The 15,044-nt window shown below is 42.6% G+C and overlaps 1 protein-coding gene across 1 annotated transcript in view; it reads right to left on the bottom strand.

Moving 5' to 3' along the window:
* The window catches only part of LOC139060102 (uncharacterized), a 30,257-nt gene that overhangs the window by 11,359 nt on the left and 3,854 nt on the right, over positions 1-15,044 (bottom strand). Inside the window, exons 3-5 of the mRNA XM_070538930.1 lie at positions 9,219-9,755; positions 3,954-4,142; positions 735-923 (exon numbers count right to left, since the gene is read on the bottom strand). Coding sequence (XP_070395031.1) covers positions 735-923; positions 3,954-4,142; positions 9,219-9,755 — 915 coding nt within the window. The remainder of the gene's footprint in view (positions 1-734; positions 924-3,953; positions 4,143-9,218; positions 9,756-15,044) is intronic.

Below are 15,044 nucleotides of genomic sequence, written 5' to 3' on the forward strand. Positions count from 1 at the left end.
TGAACGCCTCCATAAATCCGTTTTCCCTCACCTACATCTCACTGGTGCCCAGATAGCGGTATTTACTACTTGAGCACAAGAGAAGTGCTATTTTATGTAGTGACATTCTGTCGCCTTTCTAGAGCTTTCGATACTTTATTTTTTTTTAAGCCAGAAAAGTGGAAGACAAAAAGTTGCCAGGCTGAGTAATTATCATATGTGCAGCTGTTCTTTTTTTCCACAGAACTATTACGTCAAACTCTTGCCTTTGCTTCGAGTTGTTGACAAATTCGACTTCGCTCTGCCATCTGCTAGCCACCTGGTTAGCTAGGATGGTAAAGCGGCTGCCCCGGAAAGGCGGTGGTCCCGGGTTCGAGTCCCAGACCTTGACGAATTTTTCTTCAACTGTGAGGCTTTTCTTTCGAGGAACTCGTATGGGTTTCCTTTGTAGCAATTGCTACGAAAGGGTGGATGTCTGATGTCCTTAATAAGGATTAACTCAAGTTCAAGTACTTCGTCAAGGATCTCAAAATGGTGTCACTAAGCTTATTCTGCATCAATGTTATCCTTCCAGAACAAGAAGTCTTTGCTTTCAATTTCAGAGCAGTAATAAATTAATACTGTCTGAGGAGGTTTGCATTTCATTTACTCTCAGAACTCAAGGATTACAGAGAAAAGGAAAGCAAGAAATATATATAAGAAACAGCAACATACTAAGGGACTAACAAAGACTTAATCATGATTTCCCTGCTCACCTCCGGTGACGCCAGCTTCTCACGTGACAGGGGACCCCAGGGCATGGTGAGGTACAGGAAAGGGCACTTCTCAAGTATTGCCAGGAACTCGGGGAAGTAGCCGCCCACTTCCTCATGCACAGTGCCCACCAGGCTCAACTGATGCAGGGGGCCAGCTCGGTATGTGCCGCTACTGTACGTTCGCCCAACCTGCATGCACAGAGGGGAACAACGCAAGAAACAAAATTGGTAATGCCCTCTGCCTGGCCAAATGGTGCACCATTAAGGAGAGACATACACGAACGTGAGGAACGAAACAATCAGATGAAGACATATGAAGTGTGATTATACCAGGACAAATCTTAGTGCAGAGACAGACAGCAAAAGAGATGACAGACAAGTGCTAGCTACCAACAAAGGTTTATATTTTTCGAGCTGCTTACTCGTGGCACTGCTACCTATAGGTGAGGAGTATTAAGTGGTTACTCCCTCATACCCACTCACCAATATTTTTGCAGGCTATGTACTCCCGCACACTCGTGTGTAAGCGCATTCATTCACGTTCGCAGTCACTGCTATTCACACTTGCTTGCACCCACTCACACATGTTCATGCTCAAGTCCATTCAGAATCAACAATAACAGAATATAATTTGTACTCGTGTTAACCGGTGTTCACTCCCATTCATACTCAAACCCATTGCCACTCACTAATGCTCGCTAACAATTCTACGGCTGCGAAATAAGTGTGGAGCAAGTCTAAATCAATGTACTCATGAAAGAGTATGCCAACCAACCCTTTAATACCACCTAGGTGTTCTGTGATCAAATGGAATTATAGATATTTAGTTCAACCAACACATAACAGCAACCAAAACTTCCTATGCCATACCAGATCTTGCTCGATTTTTCAGACATATGTGAGCACGGTGTCGCAAAACAGGAAATGTAGCGGCCATGAACAAAGCTGCCGTAATTCAGGTTGTTATCTTGCTTCCATGCATTATTAAAGCTAAGCTTTTTTGTGGCAATTGACAGGTATTAATGAAGGTATATGATGGGTTTATGAAGATGACTTTGTCCTCTTCACAGTGTTCAACAAAACTGGCTTCTTGTCATTGAAATTTGCTTATCCGGCCTCCCTGATTATTCTGACTTATTTTACTGCTCTTTCAGTGTAAAAAAGAATTGGTCTGCGACTATACTTTCCATAAAGTTTGAATTTCAATATAACAAAGTTAAGTGCCGATTTTACCGACTTCATTTAACTGCATGAGCAAATTCACTAAATGCCTTTTTTAAAATCTTTTATCTCTTTCTATGCCAAGGACAAGTCCAACTCATACAGGCATTCCCTCCAAAATATGCCAGTGGCGAGTGTCACTCCAGGAATTTCCTTCAGTCTACTGAGTGCCACTGACGAGTGGCAATTGTTTTGTCACTTTGGTGTGAATAATGTGCTATGAAGTGGCACGAACCCAGAAAATTGTTTATTTGAAGGTTCAGTTGCGGAAATGAAACGGATGACTGGCTCCCCTGGGTTTTAAAGATGGTGGCGGCAGCAACGACGCCGTTTTTAGTGTTGGAATCATGGTGTTTTTGGACAATTCTTCATCTCAATAAACAATTAGATATGGAAAGCTCTAGTGAGTCATGTTCAGAGCTTCAAATCAGTACTCAAGTTTACAAGGAAGAATCAGTGCCTTTTAAGCAGATGTGGCTAGACAAAAACATTCTGCGGCCTGTGCTTTTGCAACTTCCTTTCTGTGCCATGCCATCAATAATGTGCTCCATGGAGAATAACAAAAGCACACTTGACTTCTGTTCCAAGAAATATTGTGCTCCTTTTTAAGCTGTTTCTGCGGCTCTGCCTATGTGCAACTCAGACGAAAAAACATTCTTAGTAAAAGACAACAGCGAATAACAAATGAACTGGTACTGGTACTGCAATAATGAAAGCTCTTTACAATGAATCAGTTACTTTAGAAATTTAGAAAAAAGTTAGCATGGACAGGTCTTGTTTAGTGACCTGTCAACCATTAAAATAAAACCCAGTCTTCTTCTCGGCTTTTGGTTTTAATGCTGTTTAGTGTATTACTACTTTTTTTGTGTGTGGGTTTTTGGGTACACAAGGAATAGCAGCTTTTGAGTTTTGTGAATCTCTTCTGTTAAAACAAAGGGATTTTCGTGGTCCCTTCAAGTTCATCTTAAGCCTTTCCGAATCAATGACGTAAATATACGGCGTCACAAACGAGTCCAAAATATTCGATGCCGTGTATTTACAATGCCGTCTGCATGTTTAAAAGGCGTGCCAAATTCCTAACTTTTTCTTTCCTGGCATGTGCTGCCACTATGTGGGAATACACGAACTTTTTTTCTCGCACCTCCCTCTCTCAGTTTTCGTTGCATGGTTTGTTCCTTGTTTGCTCCTGCATGTCTATATACTACCGCTCGTGCACTGGCATGCGAGCGGGCGAGCGGCGATTAATTTGGGTTCTGTTCTACAGGCGATTTCGGCTTCTCGCACTCGCAAAACTGCTGCCTATCATGTTACTAATCGCTCAAAGGGAAACCGCCTGCTACTCTGGATTTTTTATTGCTCACAGGGGTGCGTATGCGAAGGATGCATGCAGAAATGCATGCAGGAAATGCATGCTATGCATGCATTTCCTTTTCTCTTCTTTTTTTTTGAGACTCACGAAAACTAATTGCCTCTGGTTGGCGATAAGGTGAAGGTTAGCAGAAGTTTGACACAGGTTTTGCTTTTTTGACGGGCACACAACCATACAGTTTTCTTGAGTGCGCTCACCTACACAGGTCGATTACGCTATAAACGTAAATATTAGTTTAAGAGCAGGAACATTTGAGACTCGTGAAACATTCTCGTGTGCGCATTTTCTAAGTCTTCAACTATGTGTATAATAATGCATCATATTCTTAATTCTTATAAGTTTATTTCCATTTTTTATTGTTGTTATTCATGAATAAACAGTACATATATACCAACGCGAAATATTTGTTCCTCACTTTACGGTCACCCTTGAATAAATACGGTAAATTTTTTTCAAAATAGGTCCCTCTGAAGAATTTAAATCTGCAATAAAAAAAAGTCGACCCTGGGCGGTCGCATATGGCAAAAAAAAAAGTCGACCCTGAGAGGGTTAAAAGCAGTCTATTACTACACACACAAAAACACGCGAGATCAGCAGTATGTAAATGATGTTTACTAAACAGCCCTTACCATTTCCTGAAACTTGACCATGGAAGTGGTCTCAATGTCTGAATGGCGGCACAGCACACCGCACTTAACCACCTGGTTGGGGTGGTGCTCGGCAAAGTAGTCGACAAAATCGGGCATGTCTTGCGCTGCCCCGTGCACAATGCCCATGACGTAGCGAGCCACACCTGGTGGATCTTCATAGAACGTTTCCTGCAATGCAAAAAGAAATAAATCATGAGGAGGAGAAAAACAAATTGCTTCACAATATCTGCAATGGGGAATGCAAGCTACAGCAACAGAATGTTTAATAACATTTCAAGTTTGTCACCCTCAAATAGTTTCAATTACCTTGAAAGTTCAGAAATACCTTGAAAGTTCAGAAAGAGTAAGAAAAAAGAAAGTAATGGAGTCTACTAAGTGAGCAAATGCATTGCATTTAGCACATTGTTTGTATGTAGGCAGGTCACATTTAAGAAGTGCAGGTGAACAAGTCAACCTGCCCAAAAAAAGTGGCAGTAATAGAAAACCTACATTAGGAAGAGCATCTGTCTACCTAATACTTGTGTTTGTGATGTGCTTTCCTACTACAATTTGTTGCAATTACATTTTATGTGTTTTCTATTAGGTGTTAGGAGCCAGAGGTAAACCTCATGCCGATCTTCTCTATGTTTTATATGAATCAAACCTCTCTGCTACAAGTTGTGCCAATGCAATTTATTGTCACCTTCCAGCGCATACAGAGTTTATAGGAAAGGAACCTGGTCAGATGTGGAATGGAATTTTTCATGCTTAAGCCCAATAGTTTCTCATAAGCAAAAGCACACTATAAGCAAGTGCACAAGTAGATAAATAATAAGTATTATTTTACAGCATTATCATGGCAGACAACCCTATGAGACAAAGCAATGCCTGTATTCGAAACAAAGCACGCTAACATCAACAGTAGTAAAAAAAACCTGCTAGAACTCCAGCCTAACCCCATTACAGGTTGAACTATGGCTTCAGTCAGGCTGCCTTTTTCTCACATCTACCATACCCTATGTAGGATGCAATCTCATATGAGTAGTTTACCATTCTTATCAACAAGAGCTCTTGATAAGCAGCACACAACCGCAAAGTATGGGTGTGCCAAAACAGCTTTGCCTAAGATAGCAACAATCCGCGAGGTGAAGCAAGCCAATCAAGATACCGTGGTTTACACATGCTGGCACTTATCCACAAATGAAACGTTGGTCAGAAAAAAAGTGCAGGATAGCAGCATCCTGTCAGAATGAACCAGAAACAGGAAGGTCTTTGACTGTGATGTGCGACCATGGCATAACGCAGCATTAAATGTGCTCTAGCTCCAAAACTAAGCATCTTTGAATGAATGAATCATGCCAGTGTCAGAAACACTGGCCTATGTGGAAAAAGAAATGTACACCATCTCTTTTCTTTACTGACATTTCCTTCCAGAATGACCGTACATGCGCAGCAGCCTTAAGATGAAGTTAAATGCTGAACAGTCTTGAATGAAATGTCTCGCACCGAAAAGCAAAGTTTAGAATATTCTAGATATTTTAGCAGTAAATGTTTCATTTAGAAAAGAAAAATTTTAAACAAATATTGACGAAAACTAGGCACTATGAGATTCACAAGCCTTCAGCAGAAGTGAGTGACTGACTAAAGACTTTATTTGAAAACAAGGTATTGACGGATGACCTTGTTAGACAGCCACGAGCCCCTGGGCCCGGGCAGCTTCTTCAGCTCTCTTGATGACCTTGGCCTGCAGGTCAGGGTCGGAGCTGAGCAACACGGCCTCTCACTGCTCAGTATTACTTATTTCGTGATTTGTGTTATTTTCTGCTGGGCACGACCACATAATATGGAACAGATCCGCTTTTTTCTTACAATGGTTAGATGTATTAGGGTATTGGTCCGGGTAGTAGTGGTGATAGGCTACAGGGTTGGGGCAGGTGTTTGTCTGAAGTCGTCTCCAAGCTACTTCTTGTCGCTTGTTAAGCTTCAGCAAAAACTTAAATGGTGGCAAATCAACTCAGCAGAAATCTGCAAGATGAAGCAAGAGTTTCCTTTGTAGCATTGTGCTACTATGGAAGAGATTTTTTTTTTTTTACTATGACATACTGTAACATCTGCGGATATGACCATTTGGAGAACTTTAGCTAGTGCAATACTGTCGTATATGGCATAACAATTTCGCATAAACTGCACGCCGCTTCACTATGTTATTTTGTTTTCCAGTTTAATCAGCTGTAATTTACTGAACTTTAATATCTGCGGACAGTACCAGATTTTCCTAATAGGAGGTGACCGAAAGGTGAAACAAATTTTCGAGGAGGTGTGAGAGTGTTTTCGGCATTAGTTTCACTGCAACGAGGAGAAAATTAGCAACAATTGCCGCTGCAGTTTGTCCTGGCAATAACAGAGAGCTGCATGATAACAAAAAAAACATTCGAGCAGTTTAGTTCTTACATTACAAAGTTTTCATCTCTACAGCCTTCATATTACATATCAGGCACCAACTCATGCCAGCATCCGCTTCTACACTTTACTTGCATTAATGACAAGAACATTTGTGATCACATTCTCTCACAATTCAAAGGACAGAACATGTCACCACAGACACTTGGGTTCACCAAAAGTTTTTCACAAAATCAACACAATGTGTCAAAATCCGTTTGGGGGCGATATTTTGCTCACTGACATAGCAGTGGCAGCAGAAAACTATCAATGCCTGTGTTTTGCAACAGTGCTGCTTGTACAACTGCTGTTCTCACTTGGTGCCTAAAAGCCAAGCCTAAGCTGCGCCCTAACCTGAATCCTCAAAACGGCATCTGTTCAAGTAACCAGCGACCTATACAATTTCCGTTAAGTTCCAAGTGCTGCAGGTGTCCTGTGACGGCAATCCCATGCGTTACAGTAAATGTAATTAGACGGAGTGGGTTACTATGATGGAATTTGCAGCATTTTTTGTTCAATCATACGCTGAGTTCTCAAAAAATAACATCAACAGGCCCTCATCTTCACTTCTTATTCAATAATTGGGTCCATTGTTAAATAAAAGGCATGCCAGGTGATAATACCATGCAACTATTCACTAAAGTGGGCCTGCCTAAACCTTCCTAAACTGCCAACACTGGCTAGAAGAACCAGAGGGACCAATTTTTGTTAGTCATAACCATATGAAGCTAAGAAGAGCATAAAGAAAATTATTTTTTTTCTCTTAATTGATATGTAGAAATAAATTAAAGGGAAATGAACATGGACAAAAAGCTACTTTTCTCATTTTTGCAATAGCAATTATATGGACACTCCAGGTGCATTTTGGCATCGTCATCGCCGTGATGTTCAGTATAAAGACCACGGGTGATAACGTTGTCATGATAACAGTGTAGGCTGAGAATGATAATTGTGTTGTGTCGTCTCCTACTTTTTTTGTTTGGTCCTTATGTACAGGCCCCTTAGTATTTAGAATGAACGCATACAAACTAGCTCAATTATTGACTTCAATAATAATTACATTAATACACCCACCCATCACAGCACCTAAACTTTTGAATGCAATGAAGAAAGCTTCTATAATCTCAGCCTCCCAACAGCAGCCAGTTTTGTGCTGCTGGCACTGTAGTTTGGGGTTCAGTTCTCTGACTTCGACTGAACCACGGCATGATAACCTAGGAGTCTACTTTAGGCTTAAAACATTTATTTAGAACAGCTCACATTCTCAATTTTACCAAATGCACCATAATCCGTCAGCGCTATAAAAGAGGTTAGACAGATACCGGCAGAACGAAACATGCTTGAAGTATCCAAGGAATGGTAATCACATTAGTTGTGCTGATCAATGATACAGCAGCGAACAGCTTAACTTGCAGATAGCTGAGTACATGGCATGTTCCTTCACATAATAACCAAGTGCCAAGCAAGTCTGTCAATCAACAGTATGCACAGAGAATGCAGAATAGTTAATTGGCAGCCACATTAGCAAAATGTAACACAAGACCTACACAAATGCAACTTGGCATGACATCACTTTGTTCCCCAGCAATGTTTCATGCAGGGAAAAGTTCACACGAAACATTTGTGATCCCACTTTTCTTCCTGCGATTATAGGGTGCTTTCATTGTAGAAAAATGGTGACAGAAGACATCTCATGATCATTGTAGGCAGTAATTCTTCTTTCGCACTTCCCCAAGAACATTTGGTCCCATCTAGTGCCGGCGCTGCCACGAAGCCTGCCCATGGCCCCCACAATGCATGGCGTGCCAGCGTGTGCGAATGCTGAGAAATGAGTCATTCAGCAACCGCTCCCCTCTCGCGCACTTCTTTCTTGACACGCTGCGACATACAGTGGCACTGCCAAGTCCTCACATGGCCTGTGAGACAAGAAACGTGTGCACTGGCGCCAGCATATGCTGAGATTCGTTCACTCGCTTGCAGCACACTCAGTAGCATATGCTCGGTGACCCAAGTTTACAAGTTTCATTGAAGAGCGGCACGTGCCCAGTGCATTCATGGCACAGCTTGCTAAAGTGTTGGCATGAAAGATGTTCATTGAAAAGCGGTACCTACCCAGTTCATTTGTGGCGCAGCCGGCTAAAGCATCGGCTGTTGTTGAGGAACCCTTCTGATGTGGGTTCGATTCGATTCAGCATCGCATAAATTTAAGGGATCTTTTTCGTCACTGTAGAGCAGCACATTTCCAGTGGCACACGCCTAGATGCTCAAGTTGTTGACAAAGACATTCATTGAAGGGCAGCACACACCTAATGGCACAAACACAGTGCTCCAAGCTGGCATCAAAGGGCTTTGTTGAACAGTGATGCCTACCCAGTCCTGCATCTACAGTGACCCTTGTTGGCATGAAAGCTTTGTTGAAGAGCAGCAAGTTGGTCCAATGGTTGGTTTCAAACCCAGTTACCTCAGCATAGCAGCCCAATGCACTTACCATTATACTACGGACTACCCAGTGATGCAGGTAGACGGGAAAACGGTAGCGCGTGCGCGCACACACACACACACACACACACGCACGCACAGGCTGGCAGGCGGACAGGCTCAATACGCCTGAAGTAGGCGAAAACTTAATTAACGAGAGTTTGACTGCATTAAGTAATGCATACGACTGCCGGGATGAGAGGACAAGTCCGAATGACCTGATTTTCTGAATTAACGAGGTTTTACTGCATTCACATACCCTTGAACACTTTAACAGCATAAAACAATTTAGTATTGCCCTGTTGACCGTACGTGCAAGTATGCCACTGCAATGGGTTAGAGAATCACCTTGAGAAAATCCTCTGCCAATCGCATCAAGTCAGTTGGCTCAAGCTGGCAGATCTCGTCCCAGTAAAGGTGCAGCACTTCCCCTCCACCATTGGGGTGCACTTCCCGGCGCACAAAGCGTCCCAAGCGCATGTGTCCAAACTCCAGGGAAGCCGGCATCCGAGGGACAAGGGACCATGCACCAACCACCACAGCTGGAGGGCCAAGGGTGTTGCGGACCGCACACGACGAAGAAGTCGAGTGGCCGCTGCTGTGACGTTCCTTTTTGCACTGGATGCCCACATTACGCAGCGAAGCACATTTGCGCCTGCACCGACTGCAACTGCTTCCACTCCCGCTTCCAGTACTCTTCACCGGAGAGAACGTGAGCATGGATGAGGCCGACGATGGGGTTGAAGACGGGGGCTGATGATGTGAATGGGGATACGGTGCCACCGCAGCAGTGACAGAAGGTGTTACCGCTGGCGGTGGAGCTGGGGGAGGTGGTGGTTTCGTCTTGTGTGGGAGCTGGTCCTTCTTGCTGCTGTGGCCAGAGGACTGTAGTGGAAAGGAAGGGTAACAGTACATTAGGAAACCTGGATTAACATGGCACCACAAACCCAAGACTGTTGTCACAGATCAGGAATCTCAAAGGGCTGGCATTTCATAACAATGAAGGGCTGGCGTTTCAAAAGAATGCTCTTGTTTTCATGTCCTATGAAAGTTCATGCGGCCAATTCCTGGCAGTAATGGTAGCACAGCAGTGGACAAGACAATAGCGGAAGGCGAAAAGGCCGGAATAAAAAAAAGAAAGGATAGTTACAGGATGTGGACTTAAACATAACACTACATGCAGCACCTGCTAAGCTGCGCAGGGGTATTTTTGGGAGAAAAGGTTAAGCCATGTAACTTATGGCCCAATGACCATACACAGTGACTATGCAGGCTACATGCAGCTTGTGGGCCACAAACTTGAGACATGAAGTTTTAAAGGGAGACTAATGAGAAAAATAGTTTCAGCTGCAATAGAAAATTACAGCTTCGACAATAAAAAAAAAAAACCACTCTCATTGTCAGCAGAACCTTGAAATATCAGAAAAGACACAAGGCGGACAGTTGGCAAAGCCACCTTCAAGTTCCCACACCAGGTTACTATGACATCATGGATTTTTATGGCGTCTGTTCTAGCCTATTTAATTCTTTATCACTGAAGATGGTCTACATTGTATTCTAAAAGAGTAGCAAGCTTCAAAAACTTAACTGAACCACAATGCCACAAATAGGAAAGAATACCTTGAAATCTGCAACATTACCCTGACGTACAGGCCCTGACGTTCTGGCTCAAAGGGGAGGGGGGGGGGGTAAAACAAACAAACTAGAAAGGCTTTCACCTCAATTTTCTCCTTTAATAATCAAGCTTTGATAACCAATGTGTTCTGTCAGCACATATTGCAGATACATCATTTTTATTTTTGTTATAAAGCATGCATTTCTCTGTGAGTGATGTATAGAATTATCTAGTATGTTCAAAAATGAATAGTTTCTTTTATGCGTTGCATATTGCAATCACTCAGTTCAGCCCTTGGGCGTGGCCGGGCAGCCACCAACCACGTGACGTGACGTCACGGCAGCCAGAGGAAAAGCTGGGCCCCAACTCGCGCGGTCGCGCGCGGCCGCAGCCACCACCTGACTCCCGCTCCTCCCACTAGGGGCGCTGCGCCGGCGCGTGACGCGAAAATAGAGTGCCGCCAAGCAATACCTCGCCCTCAAAAAAAAAAAGACCGCGCAATATGCAACGCATTTTTGGCTTAACCAAGCTAAGCCTGGCCATTTTTTTCTCTTTATATGAGACATACCCCCTTATGCAATCTGCCCTAGTGGGGTCCTTAAGGTAAATAAAATGAATGAAATCCTTTTGTGTAAATGATGTATAACTTATGTATTTACTGAAAAATGTGTCGATTATATTTGTCTGTGTAGGCTGCTGACTAAAATGGGCAGGCAAGCTTGCCAAGCAGTACTTCAACACTGCTTTTCCCTTGCCACCCTCAGTTTTTGTACAAATTGGAAATGAATTGAAAAAAATTACAACAAAGATAACAAATTAAGGAATATACAGTCTGAACTTAGCATTTCTCTTTAACGTTCCTTTAAACTGAGTAGCTAGATTTTCTACTGAATTCTGTAAAGCCAAAGGCCAGCTAGGCACTTCTAAAGCACGTCCGTTCACAAGATGGGATAAAGAAGCCTGCAACCTATTGCAGCACCACTGTCACTAATGAATAGTAAAAAAATCATTAGCTCTATGTTGCAGTCGGGGTTGCCCGATTCAAAAAGTGAAACGTAGCCAGAAAATTGTTGCCAGGCTGCCACAATGCCAATCACTTAAGAAGAAAACATTGCTGTAGCTTATTATGAACTGCTCCTCTTGGAAATGTCATGTTTAGTGCTCTTAGACTTATTTAAAACATGACTTTGGGGACCAACTTAAAACTGGTGGCACCATATTCATATTAAGAAATTGTTATCCCTGTATAAAAGATCAAGTAAACGCAAGTAGTTGTCACTGAACTCGAATACCAGCGAATATGTCCTGTGCACAATTCTCGCTCTAGTCATTTGTCAATGTATCCCTGTGCCATGCGTCAACTTTGCAAGGGAACATCATATACCAGGATTTCATATCAATTAAGGAAAGCGCTATAGTCATTTTTATAGTCATATATTGATATGTTCTCACATGCATTTACTCAAATTCATCATGGAACTGTAATAAAACTTGTATTCACCTTATTAATTTTCCGAGCAGCCAACTATAAGTGAAGAAATCACATAGAATGAGCCAGATGTTCCTTATCAATGAATTTCGTTGGCTGCAAGGTGGAGGTTGTGTCCTTCACACCAAATACACAGAGTGAGGATGGTCGTTTCACATCGCGTGTGTCATAAGAGGCGTAGTAAGGCAAATTATACCACTTATTTGTAATATTTTGTCTGGTTTGTCCGTAGTTCTTATAGAAAAATGATGATTTTAAATGAAGGCAACCAAAAAATTTTCCCTCCACGAGCCTTCAAGAGTTGCCAATTCGGCGCAATGTAGCCAGACCTGGCAACCCTGGTTGCAGTTCTTTCAACATATGACACCCGCACACTTGCAGGGCAGACAAGTCTACCACCCCACAGAATTTCAGTCTTTCATAATGTGAAAAAAAAAAAAACATTGCTCTGCTGCATCAAAATCAGATGCAGACCTTAGTTATCTTGCGTTGCAAGGCACTCAGTCCTGTTCTGCATGCAACTATAATGCATAAAAACAGGAGCAGTTCAAAAACACAGCTGTGCTCTTGCGAGAAGAGCTAACAAATCCACAGCTGGGCTTGCTGGAAACTAAGAAAAAAAAAAGATCAATACATCACGAAGCTGGGCATAAAAGAGCACCCCATTCTTTTTTCGTAAAGCCCACTACACAAAGACAATATCCACACGCTAACCAAAAAAAAAAAAGATTACTTAGCAAAACAAACAAGCTTTAACACACATATGACGACACACTTGGGTGCATTGAAATTTTGGAAGCTAGAAGCAGTTTTTCATACCAATAGCACAAGCTCTAATGGCCTTTCTCATCTTATTTACACTGTATATATTACTGTATGTCATACTACAGGGTCGTGAAACTGGCAACTGCAACAAAATGTCATTTTAAACATGCATCCCAACTCTTGAAGTACCATTTGCTGAGATGCTAGAAGATATTTCTCAAGAGATTCAACTTCCCCATAGAATTCCTCTCATACCTTTATTCTGGTACAATAACTTATTTAGCATTCACTCAATCTTATCCCAAACAAACATAAGTTCAACTTCATTATCCTTGTAGAGGTTCTCTCTCAGCAACATATTTAGCTCGGTACTCCGCAGTAAGATGCACAACGTATGTCTGGAGCAATACTGATAAGGGAAGTATTAGCAACTAGTGTCCAAGGCGCCAAATGGCCAAAAAAAGGATGTTGGGCTGAGGGTAGGAATCACGCACAAAAACAGCAGCACTCCGGGGGCTTATAAATAAGCAGCTGCCAGGAAGATGTGGCAACACCGCTGTCCCATTCCCCATAAAATTTCTCGCAGGCAAGAAATTTGGAAAGCATGAATTTTCTCAGCAGGCACAGTTGAAGGAGTACTGACATGAAAAATTTCGATCTGTTTTTTTTTTCTGCTTTAATAGGTAGCTAATAGCCCAGTAATCACGGCATGAAACCTGACTTCAGAGTGCAACAGGTAATTATTTGGAGCCTTGCTTGCGGCGACCAGTCCAAGCTTCAGCTTCAGAGAGCAATGAGATGGGCCACAAAAGGAATGCAAGCACAGCTAGGCATGCGATCGCAAAAACCTCAGACATATGCTCCGACGCGCACACCAGCTTCGTGTTGCTAGTTCATCTGCAACGTCTTCACGTGTTTCTGATGTTCTTGCCACCATCGCCGACGTCATTTTCCTCGTCCAGCGGCAACAATTTGCTACAGGTGGCGAGTCGCCACCGTATGAGACGTGGCCAATCACTTCTGGTTCAACCCACCAGAAAGTAGTGGCTCAGATATCGCGGCCAGCAACAGCGAGGACAAACCTCACGATACTCGCGTCGGCCACGTTCAGTGGTAAGACACGACAAATCTGCATCGAACGTTGTGGACTGGATGGTATTCAACAGGCTATCGTGGGGAAAAAAATGCATCACTATTCTCAACCCTGAATGTGTTCGGCAGAAGTCAACAATGCAGTGTATAGGCGACATTGTGCTGTACTCTCAATTCATTCGTGGTCCGTGCAGCGCAGTCAAGCTTATAGTGCAGGAAATCTACAGACGCAACAAAAACTGGCCCTTAATTCGGCAGTTGTAACGACATGGAGAGTGTCCCACTATAAGCAACAACAGAGAAGAGGACATGCAAGCAGCATGACAGCCAACGAAAATTCGTGACGTAGCACTTTCTCGGTTGTTTACAATCCTTCCTTTATGTCCATGTCGCGAGATGCCGAGTGTTGCGGTTGGCTGCCCACACGTACCTTAAAATTGATTTTAAATATGTTCTAAGCTATACTTGTCACTGATATTTTGCAGACTATGTGTTTGTACCCACATAAATCAATGTCACGCGTTTTCTCCACTTCAAAATTGTGTGTCAGTGCTCCTTTAATAGAGGTGGTGAAGTTTCCAGCAAATTTCCAAGGATTGCTGTTCGAATCAACAAAGAGTGATGAAGTGCCAACAAAGTTGCCTGGACTTTTTCATAAATGTGTAGCTTCTTCAAACAGCGACACAAAGCAGGCTGCATGACATCAGGGTGAATCTACAACTGTAGCAGTGTACGATTATGCCCTAAATTATGCATGCTCTGGAACTAAACCCGATAGTAACCTGCTGAAAAAGCAGCAAATGGTTTGCACAGTGGAGTCTGCCTGCGTAAATCATAAGGTGAGGTAGCACACCCTACCATTGTGCAACATTTCTGGACAGAAATAACAAACTTCCGTCGCCTATGCACAAAGAGCTTGCAAGACAGAATTGGTACGCCAATGTGATTTGCAAATCTGTGTCGCAATGAGTAAGCGCTCTTCAACCATTGCCATTTTCTCAGCTTGATGTTACACAGGGAAAAAAAGAATAAATGTTGCTAAGGTGCTACAGAAAGCACTCGAAATTAATATTAGTACTTCAAAAAGCTTTATTGTTCTTTACATTGTGAAGAAAAAAAAAAAGGCTCACGAGAAGTGCTTTATGGTAATACGACAACACCTGCCAATCCTCCCCCAAATTATTTGTAACGTTTATGAATTTGTGCTAGTTTT

This window comes from Dermacentor albipictus, chromosome 5 (genome assembly GCF_038994185.2).
Source record: "Dermacentor albipictus isolate Rhodes 1998 colony chromosome 5, USDA_Dalb.pri_finalv2, whole genome shotgun sequence".
NCBI lineage: Eukaryota > Metazoa > Arthropoda > Arachnida > Ixodida > Ixodidae > Dermacentor > Dermacentor albipictus.